At 44.7% G+C, this 18,345-nt stretch overlaps 1 protein-coding gene across 1 annotated transcript in view; it reads left to right on the top strand.

The window, feature by feature from the left end:
* Positions 1 to 2,785: 2,785 nt before the first annotated feature.
* The window catches only part of LOC109476067 (sushi, von Willebrand factor type A, EGF and pentraxin domain-containing protein 1-like), a 94,150-nt gene continuing 78,590 nt past the window's right edge, over positions 2,786 to 18,345 (top strand). Inside the window, 7 exon segments of the mRNA XM_019776917.1 lie at positions 2,786 to 3,682; positions 6,879 to 7,034; positions 7,771 to 7,870; positions 11,318 to 11,414; positions 12,181 to 12,260; positions 15,615 to 15,776; positions 17,113 to 17,292. Coding sequence (XP_019632476.1) covers positions 3,176 to 3,682; positions 6,879 to 7,034; positions 7,771 to 7,870; positions 11,318 to 11,414; positions 12,181 to 12,260; positions 15,615 to 15,776; positions 17,113 to 17,292 — 1,282 coding nt within the window. The 5' untranslated portion in view covers positions 2,786 to 3,175.

The raw sequence follows: 18,345 nt of genomic DNA, 5'->3' as shown, positions 1-18,345 counted from the left end.
CCACCAAACCCAAAAAAAAAAATTCAGTGCAAAAGAGAAACCCCGAAAAAAAGCCTAAAAACGTTAACACGCTAAAAATACCCCCAAAACCCAAACCTCTGCTTGGAGAGTACCCCATACAGCCCTCCCCCAATACCAACACAGCTCTGTCAACGACATGCAAGAAACCACGCACCGCGCTCATAGAAGAAAGCGCTGGAAAGTGATGGTCTGCACAGGAGACTATCTCTGCCACTTGACGGTGGGTCCACAGTACTACTCCACACGCTACACAGCTGACTATATAACAGGATGTAAAGTTTGCCAGGGCGGTAAATGTAGTGATTGAGATATCCATATATTACCTGGCCAACGGAAGAGCCCCTGGACCAAAATGTCCCCTGTGCTTAAGCATCATACTGTAACATTGATGACAGATTGAATCCTTCTTTTGTTCAAAAATGTCTGATACGGCTATACAATGGAGGGGATGAGAGAGCGGGAGAGAGAGAGTGACTAGAGGCGCAAGAAAAATGACAGGCTCTGATAAATTACAACGATTGAACTATAGCCAAATCGTGTAACATGTACAACGACCGCGGTCTTTAAACACCAGAACGTGAGTATATCATCTAAAGTCAGGGTCCAAACAGTACCAAATCCAACCTGATCCGACTCCTGTGGGGACCAAACTATGCCAACCCACCGCCGGATCATTTGTGTTGTCTAAGATAATTATTTTGATACACTACTGACAAGTACGTTAGTGGCGGTGCCTGGCACTCCGTGCCCAAAGCTATCTTTCTCCAACCTTAGGCCACAGCAAGTAATTTTTATGGATGACATCAGCGCGCGCATTAATTTTCGCCTGATTTTGGAAAAAAAACAACAAGAAATTTTGTTGCCTTCTGACAGTGGTCAACATGCCGAAAATGGGCAAAGATGTCTGTTGCCATGCCGGAAGGTGGATGGCAGATAACTATGAAGAGAGGAGACGAGAAAAGGCTCTGATTTAATGTTTTGTTTCTCAACTTGATGCAGTGATATGTGATGCTGACTGTGTATATGTGATGTTCCCACTGAATCAAACCATTTGTACAATGATTGAGTCAAAAGTTTTTAAATGTAGGAACCTTAAGCTTGTTTTTTTCGGCCCGTCTTGTTTTTTTTCGCCCGCTTGCATTAGATTTGGAGTCTGTGGAAGATGTCATCCATAAAATTTACTTGCTGTGGCCTTAACAGAACGCGTACGTCAACAGTGTCTGCGGCGGCCTGCACACGTCACAGCCGAGGCTGTCTGCTCCAGTCACGGTGGGCAGGCAGCCAGCAGACATACAGCTGCCAAGCCTTTGTTGGAGCAAAGTTGGACGGCTTGTTGAAACTCGTCCATCCGATCTGTGGTCTTACTTTGATCCTTGCAGTGACGTATATCGACAATTGTGCCCCCCATCCCCTTCCCACAAGAAAACGGTTTACCCGTTGGTACTACTACTCTACTGTAGTGAACAGAGGATGTCAGGGCTAACTATTGATACTGATATCCAAGGATACTGGTCAAGGACAGTAGGAGGCGAACTCTAGAATCTACAAAACAGACATATCTTCGTGCCCCCCCCCCCGCCGCCTGTAGATAGACTACGTAATATTCAATTCTAATATCTCATTTTGTAGTTAGAAACTCTAGTTAAAATCGACACATTTTATATGATAATTCTCTTTGCCATGTATGGAAAACAGGGTTATTAAAATCTAACGAGATACATGAAGTTGGAAAAACTCACATAGATACCATTTATGATACAACAGTGAAACAAGTGTGTACAATATATGGAAATACTCTTCAAAAGATATCCGAAAGCAATGAATACCGCAAATTTAAAGCGCACAGGAGGTACGGACCACTGGCGCGAACTTTGTGATTTACTGTATACAGCGGAAGTATAATGTACTTGAACATCTTAAGCCTGAATCATAAAAGTTCCTTGAAACTTCTCGGAAAGGACGTGTGCATCTTTCAACAGTCTCGTGTCTTCTCAAGAAGAGAAGGAAGTACAAAACTCCTCTGTATAAATATTGTACCTTGCCGTGGAAATATATAAGCTGGCTTTGACACAGTTCAGTCAACAGCATGTTATAATGACGCACGTTATTATCAACGTCTATTTAGGGGCACGGTAAACTGCAGACTATGGATAACTTTACGCCAACGTAATTGTTGTTTTCTTAGTATCACTTATAAGCGTGCCCCGTGCCAGAAGAGACCTTAAAGTTAAAATAGTACTATTACGCCAGACGCCCTGATGCTCAATGTCAGACGTCGAAAAACTCGCTTCTCAGAGATTTCAGCAAATTCCAGAGGGCTGCTTGGTGGCGAAGAAAGTGAGCAGGGCGTCTCTTGTGGCCGGGGAAAAGCTAAACAACAGACCCCGGGGGGACTTCTTACCGCGAGCCATGCTGCTTTAAAAGCCTCTCTTCTTTTGGTATAGACGGAAGGAAGTTTTCGTTCGACTCAAAAATGTTTACTTAACTTCCTCCTGGGCGAAGTCTGGAGATGGCAGCCGGGGCTCGCGAAACAGACGACAGAAATGAAAACTATAACTCCACGTGACGAGCACGTGACTCATACGATAACTGAATTACTGCCCATCTCTGTGTGATGTGACGTCCCGGTATCGTGCATGGTTTGATGTTGAACCGACCTCTCTGCCAACCGTGCGCGAGTCATGTAAGTCCCAGAGTGTATAAACAAACACGCTTGCGCAAAGGGTTGGGAAAACAGGCCCTTGCCCACGCACGGTCATGTCGCTGACACGCCAGGCCGGGGAGTGAAGAGTCGTAGGTTGTAGAGTAGGATCATCAGTCCTAGAGAGCGGGCCCGTGCCCCGCTTTTTTCCCGCTGACAGGTGTGTTTTCCAGGCTTTTAATCATCGAGTCCGGCTCTCGGCGGGGCACCTCTGGCTGGTGAGCACGAGCCTGGACCAGAGTAAAGCCTCTTGTCTTAGCCAGGCATAAACAATCGTGATAACCTCAGCCCTGTTTGCTTTCAACCTAAGAGCACGGCGGCGGGCGGCTAGGGCAATTAGAATTCCTGATCTGTCCTGTCATTGGGAGGAATTTGTGAATTTGGAGGACACCGTCGGCTGATAGACGGCATCTCTCCCGGACAGGAGCCCAGCTCACAGCGCGCGAGTTCGGGATGTTGGGCGGCAGCGTGGTCCCGGTTCTGACTTGTTTGTTCTCACTGTTGTCCCGCGGGACGGGATGGGACGCCCGGGGATCCGACAGGACCGTCAACGACGATCCCTCCGCGCTGCAGATCGGGCTGGATCCCGACTCTCCCCGCACCAAAGTGGAAATCCTGGGCGAGATCTTCAAGAAGCACGTCCAGCGCCTGAGACAGACGGAAAACCAGACGGTCGAACTTGTTTTCCTGGTGGACAGTTCCGCCAGTGTCGGTAACGAGAACTTCAACAGCGAGCTCCGCTTCGTGAAGAAGCTCCTGGCCGACTTTACCCTCGCGGAGAATGCGGCACGCGTGGCTATCGTTACCTTCTCCTCACGCAACAAGGTAGTCAACCATGTGGACCACTTGTCCAAACCCAGCTACCACAAGCACAAGTGTTCTCTCTTGGAAGAAGAGCTACCGAGAATTAAATACGCCGGCGGGGGCACATACACCAAGGGAGCCATCATAAAAGCACAGGTAAGTTTGCCTTTGATGTTTAACTAGCTATAACTCAAGTTAAACGTTTTGACTTTACTTTCAACAGACGGTAGCTGTAGTTCACAACAGCAGGAGACCTCGTGAGCGGGCCGAGTGACCCCGTCCTTCATCAGTGGAAGTAATAGACATTTCCTAACGATAAGGCTCGCGGCTGCTTTCAGCGCGGCCGTTAGCCCACATGCCAGACAAATTGCACTCCGCGCTGCCGGGACTCCACATCCAGGTCTCGGCCTCCCGACCCGCCCAAATACGGAACACTTGTTCTCCACAATAGACATGTATATAGCTTTCTACGTGCCTTTCCCCTCCCCTAACAATGCCCCGGCGTTATTGGCAAAGCTCCGTCCGGGGAAAGGAAATCCCTCAACGCTAGTATCCAAACATTTCTCTTATTGACTCGGACGTTTTTTCAGGCACCGCAGAAAGGTTACGGGTACAACTTGACAATGTTTTCACAAGCGCGAAGACAACTCCCCGGTGATATTGTTGAATACCAAAGACACATGACTCGAGCCCAAACTCAGCTGGGGACGTATTTTCCTTCCCTCCTCGCACGTTGGCCTTTGCACCTGTAGGGATGCCTGCATTGTTTGTGGCTCGGTGTTTCCCTTTTAAACCCTCCCGTCCTGAGATTAATTGGTAAAACCCTGGACTTGATCCCGTGCTAATCCCTGGACACCATACCATCTGGCGGCGTAACATTGAACTTGGCTACGCGAAGAGCTCTTCCTTTATTTGCTACTCTTACCTCCACACGCAAACGGTTCGGGAACGGTCGTTCGAACCTTGATGAGCAGTTATGTGAAGTGTTAATCTCAAGTAGATCCCTTTCGGTGGTAAAACGACAGTATCAAATTGGCCAGGCAGTATCCATTGGCCAGAGAAGGTCGGCAGCCACCGACGGGTGGGGGTCAGGAAAAAAAAACGGCCATATATAAAAAGGTAACGATCTTTCCCCCACAACCTCTGCTTGGAGAGTATGAAGTGTCTTTTTGCCAACTTCCTTTCATTAAACGGCAGACTTTCAGAGAAACGTCACACTTGGAAATGCAGCGGAAAAGACCCATCTAACGTTTCCATGAAATAACGGATGGCCGCGGTCTAATGTTTATTTTGTTAATTACGAAATGTACAGTCATCTACGAGACAGTTATGCAGGGTTTGTTTGGCATCGACTGTCGGAGTTGATGATGATGATGACTGGTTTATTGATTAAAACATTTTGCAGCCCGGAGGGTGAATTGCATGTTTCATTACATCAGTGTCCACCTTAACAACTTTAAAATACAACTTTAAAATATCCTTCTAGCTCAGAACTTATACATAAAATTGAATTGCGATTTCCACGTATTTACATGATCTCTTTATATATACATGTTAAAAGACAATACGTTACATTGACTCATTTAGGAGTTTTACTATTTAGGCTAGGGCAAGGGGCTCTTGGAGTACCGCTTCGTGCGTGCTAGAATAGGGTCGAATTTGTTGTTTTGCCTTGTTGACCTCCCCGTTACTTCGCCTCTTGTCTGAGGGAGCCAGTGGTGATAGAGATTTGATTTGGACAGTTTTTTTCCCAAACTCTCGGCACAGGTTTTCACGTCTCTCATAGAGGCTGTGTAACCTGAGTACTTTTACAAGACTGGTCGTACGAGAGGTTAACCAACGACCTATGGTACCGTGCAAGATGTACCGAGTTAACATAATTTGGCAGGTGGCAAGGTGTTACATGTAGGTTGAGCATTGGTTCTTACATAATGTTATCAGGTGCACACGCATTATCTCTTACAAAATGTGATGAGGAACACGCATCTTCATTCTTACACAATGTTAGGATGAGCATGCATTGATTGCTATACAATGTTACGTTGGGTGCGCATTGGTTCTTACACGATGTTAGGTTGATACCTACGCAATGCTAAGATGAGCACACATTCCATTGCTGTCACAAACCTAGTATAGAAACCGGAAGATTCCATAAAATTCCCAATGACCAGAGGGTTTGTCCATTTTGTCCAGAGCTTATTGAGGACGAATATCACTTTTTGATTGTGTGTCCTAAATATATTAATGTACGCAATGCACTATACACTAGACTATCAGATTCTTTCCCAACATTCACCACAATGAACTTGGAAAGAAAATTTAAATACATATTGACTTGTGACAACCCCTACATGCTATACATAGGGATATATATTAAAGACTGTATGGATATTAGAAACTCCTTCAACGATTGTATAAGTTGATACCTATCTCATACTAGCCACCCACTTTTGTATTAGTTAGGTTAGCCTTATGAAAATGTAGTTGATATGTACTTACTTAAGTTAGTAGATGCCATACTTTGTACACTGTACAATTGTTGCGCAATAAAGTTATTATCATAATGATTCTAACGCGTCAATGTAAAGTTGCTGTAAACACGACATGTCTTCATTTCACACTTTAGCATCTTGTGATCGGTGTTTTCCTACACCATGTGGTTTTAACTTATACAATATGTTCGCGCCCGTCTTCGTTTGTATAGCCCTTGGGCCTCGCAATTGTACATATAGTAAGGTGTTTTTAACTTCCATGTGCTGAGTGCTAAGAAAAACACATTTATATCGAAATGGTCTAGCCCCAAATTTAATACAGAACGATACAGAACATGTTTCTATGTTATCTTGAAAGTTCGTCTGTGTTGGTAGAAGTGATTATGAAGCAATTTGTAAGTTGTAAGGTAAGTCCATTGTTAACGTTTTGTGTTGGAAATTATAGTTTTAACTTGCTTCATAATGTTTATTAAGTTAAAACTTTTGATCCAACAGAAGTTATCTCACCTAGAGCTTTTGACCAGTCACTCTGGTCTTCCTCAGTAGACTGACCCAGTGAAGCTTGTCACGTGGCTTCTCTGAAGTGTGACGTCAACACTGGGTCAAAGGTATTGGTAGACGATGTCGGCCCCCGTCGCGGTGATGGGCCCCGATGTAAATGGCCGGATCAAAACTTTTAACTCTAAATATGTAACTACCAACACAGATGAACTGTCATGCTTGAAATGTATATATAAAGTAGCATTAGCATCACTTATTATCATTCTACTGTTTACTGTTGTTATCATGTTCTTGCAATTAGCCCTCGGGCATGAATTTGCAATAAACTTTCTATAATGTTTCTATGCTGTTCTCACTAGGAGGTACTCCGCCATGCCCGTCCTAACGCCACCAAGGCGGTGTTCCTGGTGACTGACGGCTATTCCAACGGCGGGGACCCCCTCCCCGAGGCGCGAAAACTCAAGCACAACGGCGTGCAGATCTTCACCTTCGGGATCCGCAACGGAAACGTCAAGGTACGTACGTAGACGTCACAGCCCGGAGAAGTCAGTAACCCCGAGCTGGAGCTAGTGCCATATTTTCTGACAGTTGTCTCATCGTTACAATGACACTGCTTACATCACTGTAGCTGTAAGTGATATTTGATCAATAGCTGGTACATTCATTCTTCTTCCTCCCGTTGGAGAGCTAAATAATAGTACATGTATATTGATACAAGGACATAGTCACCAAAACATATTCATTCATCCATCCATCCATCCATCCATCCATCCATCCATCCATCCACCCATCCACCCATCCACCCATCCATCCATCAATCCACCCATCCATCCATCCATCCACCCATCCACCCACCCATCCACCCATCCACCCATCCATCCATCCATCCATCCATCCATCCATCCATCCATCCATCCATCCATCCATTCATCCAGTTCTGTTAAAATCTTCGCTAAAAAGGCTGCTTGCGATTTCCTCATGTTTGTGTTTATTTGAACATTTGTCTATTTATGAGAAGCTCAAATAATCGGTTCCCAGGCAACTTTTCACTGAGGCCATGAGGTAAGGGTCATACAAAATATGTAACAAAGATACACTTTATATCTTTAAGGTGCAGTTTACATGTTACCCTAATTGCACTGAAAGGCTGAAATGTCCACTGAAAGGCTGAAATGTCCACTGAAAGGCTACCCAAACGTAATCTATATTGAAAGTAATATAGACTCAAATCTGGCCACTTGGGATTCGCAGGAGCTGCAGAACATGGCCACGGAACCGGCGGAGGAACACAGCTACATCCTCGACAGCTTCGCCGAGTTCGAGGCTTTGGCAAGACGAGCATTGCACGAGGGTAGGTGGGTCGGTTGTTTATAGAGCTAAAACGGACTCATTTTTACAAAGTCAAACCTTATTGCACAACAATTTAACAGGTACAATGTATGGCAAGCTCTTCAGAGTTACTACATATCTAGCTAGCTGATATCTACTCTAACGTCTACAGTAATGCTTATAAGTTCTGTGTATCGAAATTAACACTATATTTCATAAAGAAGATAAAATATCTATGGAATATGGCCTACTTGATGATATAGAGGAGTTCTACATAACTGCAGACTAGACTTAGGCTATTTAAGTAACTAATATAGTATAAATGGTATTGTTTGCGTGTGTGCCTTCTGTCACGTTAGCGAAATACACGTACCTGACTTCTGGTGTAGTGCTTTGGCGACGGTGATAGTTTTCTTTGCCTGATGTGTCCAGAAATTTCGTAGCTTATTAATACTACAATTCCATACGTGCTGACGTCAGCATAAGATTTCAAATTGAGTGGGACACCACAATGTTTGTAATAGTCTCCTGAACTATATGGCGATAAATAAGGCCACACCAACTTAATTTTAGATTCACCCGCTTCATATACTTACAACAAAAAAAAAAGATGTCAGCCTTTGAATCAACTAGAAAATGCTTACATTCGGCCCCAACGGTTAAAGAAAGTCCCTTTTCTTCAGAGTTGTTAGTTTTTCCATCTTTCAATGCATGGTTTGATTAAAAGTTCGAAATTCACTGTTTGATATTATTACGAACCAGCCTGGTATGTTGACTTCATGGCTCCTATGATAGCACTTGGCCGGGCTATCATAGGATGTTTTCATTTTTTTTTCTCTCCCTGTGGCTTCATTTTTTTTCTAAAAAAAAGACGAGAACCAACAAATCAAATTGGTGTGGCCTAACGAAAAGAAGAATATACTTCTAATTGACGCATGAAATAATTGGTAACGCGTCATTTGTCATGGAGGTACTTGTCAGATAATTCACCCTAAACCCAGACCCATGTGTCAGGAGAGGGCATTTGGGACACCTGCCAAACCAGGAGAAATGTGCAAAATAGGACCAGCTCAACACGATTTGACAATCTGAGCTTTATCATTAAGGCCATGTTGATTTGATGATGACATCTTCCGGGCCGGAGCCCCAAAACTGATGCGCGCGTGCGAATAAAAAAAAAAATTAGCAAAAAAAAAGTTGTTTGCATTATGAAATCTACGTGGTCATGAGGGTTGAACAAATGGGACAGAATATGGTTTGGCGAATAATCTAATCTTCAAGTTCATTTCTTTACAATTTCGTCTTTTTTCGTTTGATTTTGGCATTCTACGACATTGGTATAGTTGTTATTAATTTTTTTTTGGCAACTTACGGTATATTTTTGCTCATTTTGCAACTGTTTTGTACGATTTACAGTATGGTTGAAAACTTTTTTTTTTGGAAACGGCCGAAAATTCATGCGCGCGTGGATGTCATCCATATAATCAAATCAACATGGCCTAACCCTTTAGTTTAGCGTATCGCTTTAAAACGTATCATGCCTTAGCTTGGAAACTTCACGAGACTTCTAGAGTATCTCCGTTTCCTCTGCGGTATCAGGCAGGAAATGTCAGGGCAAGATCAACTTGACCTCCAGCTCATTTCGGCGTCTGACCTGTGAAGAAAGGCACTTCGTTTGTTGGTCGTCTCTCCTTCTCCCTCTCACTAAATTCTTGGAAATCACTCAAAGTTTTTCCTGCGAACGGAAATGAAGTGAATCCTGATCTGAGGGGCTGGGTACTTGAGTACGTGTCTGTAGACATGCCAAGTTCAAGTTGTGACACTTTCTCCTTCCTTGAAAAACAGCACCTCTTAGTTAGTGGAAGTGGTAGGAAGTATTGTGCATGTAAGTGTCATTTTGCGACTGCTTGGCTTCCTATAGTATTGGCAAATTATTCTGGTATATATTTCATGTCAAACAAAGTGGAAGACGAAACACATTTTATTCCAAACTGCCCCTTCTACTATCACGAAAGAGGCCAACAAATTCATCCTAAGTTCACCGGGTTTACAGACAAAAAGAAAACTGCTCTCCTCTAAACATCACAAAACCCCACACCTTAGAAAAAGTGGGATCATTCGTCTTCCACTGTCTCGGAAAAAGAAATAGAACCCAGTTTGGTAATTAGAGAAGTCACCTACTATGTTGTTATCCGTTGTCCAACCTTTATTTTCATGTGACATGTAGTTGCAATTAGCCTACGGGCAAGGACTTGCAATAAACTTTCTTTCGTTATTGTATATCTCTCCACATCCAAGACACCGGCTGCCGTCACCTGTTAGCTACAGCCTGGCTGACACCTGTGAAGCCTTTCACGTGGCCTTTGCCCCGTCAAGCCCCGGTGTCAAGCCATATACATGGCTCTAACACTACTTACTTTGGGGTTTCCAATATTCCTGAGACAAGGAATGGGAATGGGTTAAGTCGTGATGTGAGAGACTAAACCTAACCTAACCTAACCCCAATCGTAGGTCTAACCCTAGCCCTGGGTTAGGGTTAGAGTTGGGATCATTGTTCAAACCCTAACCCTAATCTTAACCCTAACCCTAACCCTAACCCTAACCCTAGTCCTAAACACCTGACCTATCACGTATGTGGCAGCTCAAGGATTTGGCTCAACACCGGGACGTCAAGAACGCCCCTTACGTCTCAGTCCTCACTCCTTCACGGCGCAATCACCATAAATAGTCTCACAGTTAGGGAGGTCAGGAGGGGGAGTACCCTGTACATGGTCGTTACACCGCCGGTAAACAGACCTGCGCTTTTAAGGGGAATGAGACGGGCCGCTAACCCCCGGATTGACACACTGCCCTGCGCTGACATTACACCATTAAATACACCCGCACTCAGACATGTTACAGCTTCGCGCGGGCAAAACAAGTTCTTAGGATCTAAGATACATCGAAGAAACATAGAAAGCTTGTGAAGAAAGCATTTGACTATTTCACCATGGTTTTCTGGAAAAAAAACGGCCACAGTACTAATCTAGTCGTTGATCTCTTTACCAAGCTCCAATTTACAGTAACAGTAACATATGTGGATACGACGAAGGCTTAATTAGGATTATCTTTAATTAGCGAAAAAGATAAAATTCCTGTCCACACCAAATGGTGTATAGGGCGGCGCCAATCTCCGTTTCGATCTATAGCCTTTGGCCACAAAGCCGTATACGTACAAGCACGACAGCAGCGAGCTGGTATCTTTTAGTAGAATAAACTTTAACTTTCAACTTCATTATTTTACAAAGGATCTGGAAATATAAATGGTTTGTTTGCAAATTGACATAAAACTAAAACAGTATTGCAGCCTAATAATACAATGTATTGTACAAAAGGCTGAATTACGTAGTTTTAGGGAACACACAAAATATCATTAATAAATTGAGTTTTATAAGAACAGATCTAGATCAAGACCTTTTTCTCCCCACAGATCTGCACGGCGGAGAGTTTATCTTGGAGACACCTGACAAATGCTGGAAGCTGTGCCCACAGGGCAACAAGTGTTGTGACGTCACGGCCTCATGCAGGTGAGAAATCTCACAAGTAAAATGCGGAGCTGATCTTTAGGCCACAGCAAGTAAATCTTATGGATGACATCCTCCGCAGACTCCAAATCTAATGCGAGCGGGCGAAAAAAAACAAGGCAGGCCGAAAAAAAAGGTTCCTACAATTTAAAATTTTGACTCACTCATTGTACAAATGGTTTTGATTCAGTGAGAATATCACGTATACACAGCCAGCATCACATATCACTGCATCATAGTAAGAAACATTAAATCAGAGCCTTTTCTTATTTCCTCTCTTCATAGTTATCTGTCATCCACATTCCGGCATGGCAACAGACATCTTTGCGCATTTTCGGCATGTTGACCACTGTCAGAAGGCAAAAAATTTTTTTTCCCAAAATCAGGCAAAAATTAATGCGCGCGCTGATGTCATCCATAAAAATTACTTGCTGTGGCCTTAGTATTTCACCGATATCCGAGAGGCAAAGACTGGTTTGAGTTACTAGCACTTCCCCGTTTTATTTTGTACAAATCGTTTTATATTGGTGTAGACGCAGAGGTTGGGTCTTTACGTTCGGCGGGGGAATGCCGCTGGCAAACATGTTGTCAGGCGCCTTCCGGGACGGAGTGATGGATGCGGGAGGAACGTGACGTTTTGTCCGGAATGTCCTCACGCGAGATCTCGCGGGACTTGGGGTCACGGTGTCACCGCGATATTAAATCGTTAAGAGAATATTGGAATTGTTGTTATGACGATGTTGCGGATTTTTTTTTCTTTCCCGCACAGGTGCGGCACGCACACGGGGCAGTACCAGTGTATCTGTGAGGCGGGGTATTACGGGAACGGCGTCCATCACGACTGTCTAGGTATGCCAAGGGTCTGACTACCCTGGATGCCAAACTAGTATCGGGCCGTTACCCGTTTTCCTTCGGCAGCCAAGAGCCCTTCGCCCGCCTATCTAAATTACCGCTACGGGGGAGTTGAGCCCGAGGGGTTTTGTCCGGACCTTTACTACGGCCAGCCTAACTCCCCCGGGCTAGACTCTCCCGTAGCGGTAATTTACACCAGCGGGCGAAGGGCTCTTGCGGCCCGGAAAACGAGTTCTGGATTCCATGGTAGGGTCTGACCCGCATGTTTCACCAACCAACCTGTGCGCTAACCCTGTCCCGGCTAATAGAGATTGAACACTAACCTGTCTGGCACGCGGGATCAGTTTTTGGCACGGATATTTCATTCAATTTGTCGGCCTTATTATTAAACTTTTGCCTTATTAAAACAGCTGGAGATGTCACATTCACTCTGGTCTGACATGTACACAAAGAGCAAGACAATTCAGAAAAGCACAAATCATTGCTTCTTTAGCATCATTTCACCGTATGTCCCTGAATCATTTCAAGACTCCACTGTGGGCAAGCCCCATGTTGTGCGTTATTCCAATTCTACAAGAACATGGTAAATTTGTAGCCTCCTTCGCAGACTTGTTGGGGTCGGCGTTATCTTTTTCTGTGAGCGACGCGAGTTTCCCGCTCTTGTTGGAGCGGGAAACCTTCTCTCCGTGGCAAAACTCCCAGGCCTAGGGGCGGCAAAATCGTCCCTCCGCGGCATATTACTCGCGTCGCTCACAGAAAAAAATAACGCCGACACCCAACAAGTCTGCGAAAGAGGCTAGTAAATTTGAAGGCTGAGGTTGCTGAGGTTGCTGCGAACGCTTGTATCATTGCCATCTCCAAGCAGATGTTAGGGTCGAAAATCGTAGCGTCAAACTGCCTGCCAAATCTGACAGTCCCTCGCCCTGGAAATTCACTCCCAGCATCTGCTTGGAGAAAATAGCGTCCTTGATCATGAATCCTTCGACTCGACATGGTCTCAGACATCCGGAAGTTATCAACCTTTTATTTTAACGGCTAGACGCAGATTGATGATTTAACTGTTCTTTGCTTTACTGTTACAAAAACAGTAAGGGGGGATTCCTATAGATATGTTACCGTGCCGATAGGCGTCATGGAAAACCCTTTCCGTGACTAATCTTATTGGATTTCAATGCCAAATATGTGAAAACAACGATGAGAGACTACCACAACAGAAACAGTAATGTTTTGGCATTCAAACGTCTGTCTGTGAAGAGGAAACTCCTCGGCTTGCACTGCCGAGTATGAACTTTAAAAATATGAGCTCTTTATTTTCTAAAATTTGCGGTAATGAAATGGATATACAGTCTCAAGAACGGCTACTTGACATCCTTCCTCGACATCGAGGAATTTTGAACAATTTTTTTTATCAACAGGTCAGAGTTGTTATTCAAAATTCTTTAAGAAAAAGCTTACGATTCACTCTGCACATGGAATACGGTTAATGCATTATCATGGCCATTTCGAACTCCTATGTTAACATTACGAGCACGCGGCGTACACGGTCTTGTCAACACGACTGTATCTTGCACATACATTCCGTGGATATCGCAAGGTTCCGCTGCCTCGTTCCTTATCTCTAGATTAGCATCCTTCGAACAGAAACGCCGATTTGTATCTTTCCACTGGAGTGACGGACCTCATAAATTCACTGGTGTCTCCCTAGTGGCTGATCAGTGATAACCCAACAGTATCGCGATGAACCTTCATTGATAAAGACGGCGGCATTCATAATATGTTTTAGTTAACCTTCGCAGAGGGAAATATCATACTGTTTTTGCTCCGTTTCTTCTTCTTCCGTTGCAATTCACAAACAAATACGGTCAATGACCTGGACCAGACGGCTGTCACCATGGTAACTATGGCTGACATCCTGTGTCGGATTGTGTAGCAAGTGGCAGGACAAAGTTGGAGGCGCGTGGTCACCATTTACATGCAGATGTGTTTAACTTAGTAAGAAAGAATAGATAGATCTAGAGCGGTAGTTTGTTAGGCTAGACCGTGTGAAGGTATATGATTTGCTTTGCAAATGTTACTTTCTAGTAATTCACAGGGTCACCAAGTGGCAAAAGAACAATCAGTGTAACCTAAATCCGTCAACGTGTTCATCATATACTCATGCTTATATGGGCCTTCTGCAGCTGGCTTATCGAAGATTTTGTATGAAAACAAGATGACTGTTTATAAACTGTAAGTTAACATTACATCACCCTCTGGGACTACTTAACGGTGCTTACCGGTAGTCGCTATTTTGAATGTTTATGACAAGTGGTGAAGGCCCGTGCCAGACGGCGTTAAGTCGATGCCTTTTATAGATGTTTTGATAAGCAGTGTAGACAAGGAGCAACACTCACTGAGAGGAAAGTGACAATTCCCATAGGAGAGAGTCTGCTCTGTAGCAACTAATAGCCTGGAAGCCAACTTAGTCGCGGGCCTGTTAGCCTGGTTAAATCGCTTTACGAGTACGATATACGAGTACAAGAACTTCTCAGAATGATCCAGTCCTTCCACACAGGCATGAAAGGAGTCGTCCAGTTTGATGGATCCTCTTCTGAAGCCTTTGACATCCGCAGTGGAGTAAAGCAGGGCTGCGTATTGGCTCCAACCTTGTTTGGCATTTTCTTTGCAGTCATGCTGAAATGTGCGTTTGGTACATCAACTGAGGGAGTCTACCTCCACACCAGATCAGATGGGAAGCTTTTCAACTTGTCCAGACTAAAAGCCAAAACCAAAGTACGAGAAGTACTTATCAGAGACCTGCTATTTGCAGACGACGCTGCACTTGCAGCCCACACTGAGAACAAGCTACAGATACCAATCAGAACACAGACGCTTTAAGCGTAAAGCAAAAAAAATAAGTACATGATGTAGAAGATGATTCTTCTTCATGGTCCTACGAGACCGATGAAATGCCTACTATATCGCCGCCCGAACATCCCAACGTCCTGGTAAAGCCACGGACGGTAGTTTGTGGTGTTACAGCGACCGTTACAAGCTAACAATACTGAATCTGGCTATGTTGTAAGAGAGCCTGCTGTATTACTGTAACACTAATACTATTTCATACTTATAAAACTGCGCTTTTCTGAGAATTCTCCAGTGTCAATGACGAAAGGTAGACTGTTTCCAAAATCATATGCAGTTGTTTGAGTGTTTTTTTTGTGTGTATCTCATTACTTGGATGTCTAACCTTCACCGACGTAAACAACACTGTACATATCTTCTTTTTTTTTCAAATGTAAGCTTATTCTCTGAAGACACAAATAAGACATTGCTGATGTTCCCAACTGTTTTCGCCCCCCCCCCTAACAGCCTGCCCCACTGGGACGTACAAACCAGTCGCCGCACCTGGAGGGATCAACACCTGCCTGAAGTGTCCGGACCTACACCACGTGACCCCGCTGGCAGCTACATCCACGCAGCAGTGCAGGTGCAAGGCCGGGTACCGGGACGACGGCGGGGGGCACTGCCAAGGTATGCCGGGAACGTGCTCCGCCAGACGGCAGCACTCCGCAGATATTACCGGCGATTAATCATAATTTCTCCGTCTAGAAACGACGGGACAGAATGCTGAACAAGTAGAGTAAAATATTGTCAGGCCAGACACACGTACGCTCATATCAGATGACATTCAACCACACTATATCATGCCCATAGCCAGGATTTTGAATGGGGGGGGGGGTTCATCCCACTGCTTGAGGGGACCTCGAGCGCCATATGCGAGGTTCCTAGGGGGGTCCGGGGGCATGCTCCCCTGGAAAATTTTGAAAAATGAACCTTCTAAAATGGCATTTCGTGCATTTTTTAGAGGATTTTCAAGAAAAAAATCAGAGATAAATTTTTAGTCAATGACAAAGGGAGCAGTTTTTCTACGATTCCAGTCCATCTTTTCAAGAAAAATCTTCGACCTGTACATAAAATGTGGACCAAAAAGTGGACCTTTACATAAAATGTGGACCAAAAAGGGGACCTTTACATAAAAAGTGGACCAAAAAGTGGACCTTTGAGCCTTGTGGGGGAGTTCTTCCGAACCCCCACTGGCTACGGGCATGCTATATCAAAGCAGCCCTTATAACTACATGTAGACATGGTGTGGCACTTCTAACAACCACTTGATATCATACCTTGGTCAACATCAATTATAGTTTCGGATGTGACGTCAACAACATTGCAGAGGCTACGTGTTGGCAGATATGGTAGACTTGGGCCGCTTTGTCTCTTGTGTGCTGTCTATAATGTTTTGTGGGTTTGAATGGCGTGCCAATTCTGGTGTAAGTTAACGATCCTTGTCGACCTCTAAAGTGTTTTTTTCCACGTACAGATGCAGGTGTCAGTCTGCCTGTGCTTTGAAAAGCATACAAACTTGGCGTCTTTTGACACAAAGTTGAAGACGTTTGCAGGTGTTTGACCATGAACATGAAACCTCAACAAAGCAACTTAATTCATATAAAATTCTTCGTTCATAATTCAATATTTCAAAGAACAAATCCTTGCAATTTACCAAAAAAAAATCTGGCAGTGTAACTTTGGAGAGTTACTAGGAAGTAGAGATTTAAGTTTGGCTTGTTTCAAGTTGACTTCTTTTCCTTTTACGTCTTTTTAAGCGTTTTTTTTTGTACCGATATTGGTACCGATTTTTTTGCTAGCCAAACTGCAGTGACGTATTGGATACAGCTGCCCTGCAAATTTGACATTGTATTGTCTTGTACGTAGGCTGTAGCAACCAAAAGATCTCCCTGGAGATTAGCTGGGAGGCTATATCTACTATCGCTCATGCATGTTGTGATCACCATGTTGTTTTCCATGGCAGTGGTGACGTGCCCTGCCCTATCACCCCCTGAACGCGGGTACTTCGTGCAGGACACCTGTAATAATGTGTTTAACTCGGCCTGTGCCGTGCGGTGTGATCCTGGCTACGATCTGCTGGGGGACAACCTCAGCCTGTGCACCAAGGACGGAGACTGGACGGGATCTCCCGCCAAATGTGTCGGTAAGCGATCGCAATGACGACACGGCCAAATAGCGGGTGACGATTGGTTCATTGCCTGCCGATAATTTGCATGTATGTTCAAGTAACTTATATAATCAACCAGGCAATCAACCAATCGCATGCATCATGAGGATGTAAACAAAAACAGCGAACGCTCGTATAAAATGTAAGCTAATAACTTTTCATTCTTATTTCTACCGTGGCCGACAAGGACAAACCTGCGTCACCTGCGCGCACACCTGCGTCGCCTGCGCGCACACCTGCGTCGCCTGCGCGTATACCTGCGTCATGTCTGCAAAGAGCTTCCTCGTCTGCGCACGACTACCTGCGTCGTGTTTGCCAAGAGCTTCCTCACGCCTGCACAGAAAGAGCTTCCTCGTCTGCGCACGAATACCTGCGTCGTGCCTGCCAAGAGCTTCCTCACGCCTGCACAGAAAGAGCTTCCTCGTCTGCGCACGAATACCTGCGTCGTGCCTGCCACGAGCTTCCTCACGCCTGCACAGAAAGAGCTTCCTCGGCGACCTCGCTGCGCGCAACGAAAGCTCGCTGCACGGAAGAATACGTGTCACCCCTGCCCTGTTGAAGAATGGACGGTCCCCTATTATAGGTCAAGGGTCACATTCGCTGTCGTTTTTGTTTACTTCAGTCTCAAATTTGTTTTAGTTTTTATGCTTACAATGTCCGGTGCGTTTATTAATCAATAACGGGCCCGTTAGTGATAAAATTAATTAATAGAAATCCTGCATAGATTATGTTAATATTGCCCTTACAACATCTGCCCCCAACAACAGAACCACCTCGTCTTCGATCTTCCCCGGTAAGTGCCCCGTTGTTTATTTGCATGAACAAGCGAATAATTCCAAAGAACATTTTGAGGACATCCTATGGCAGTCTGGGGCATCGATTCTTCCCGACCCGCGACGATATACACGGTTTTAGACCCGGATTTTGAAGTAGGCGACGATATGGGGGGAGGGGCAGGGCACATGTAACGTTACAGTATGCTACGCATGTTTAATTTGCACCAAGGGTTCTGTGAAATACCTAGAGAGG

The sequence above is a fragment of the Branchiostoma belcheri genome, unplaced genomic scaffold (genome assembly GCF_001625305.1).
Source record: "Branchiostoma belcheri isolate BF01 breed outbred unplaced genomic scaffold, Haploidv18h27 scaffold36, whole genome shotgun sequence".
NCBI lineage: Eukaryota > Metazoa > Chordata > Leptocardii > Amphioxiformes > Branchiostomatidae > Branchiostoma > Branchiostoma belcheri.
Note: the sequence above shows the minus strand (reverse complement) of the source record. Positions and strands in the feature narration are given on the sequence as shown.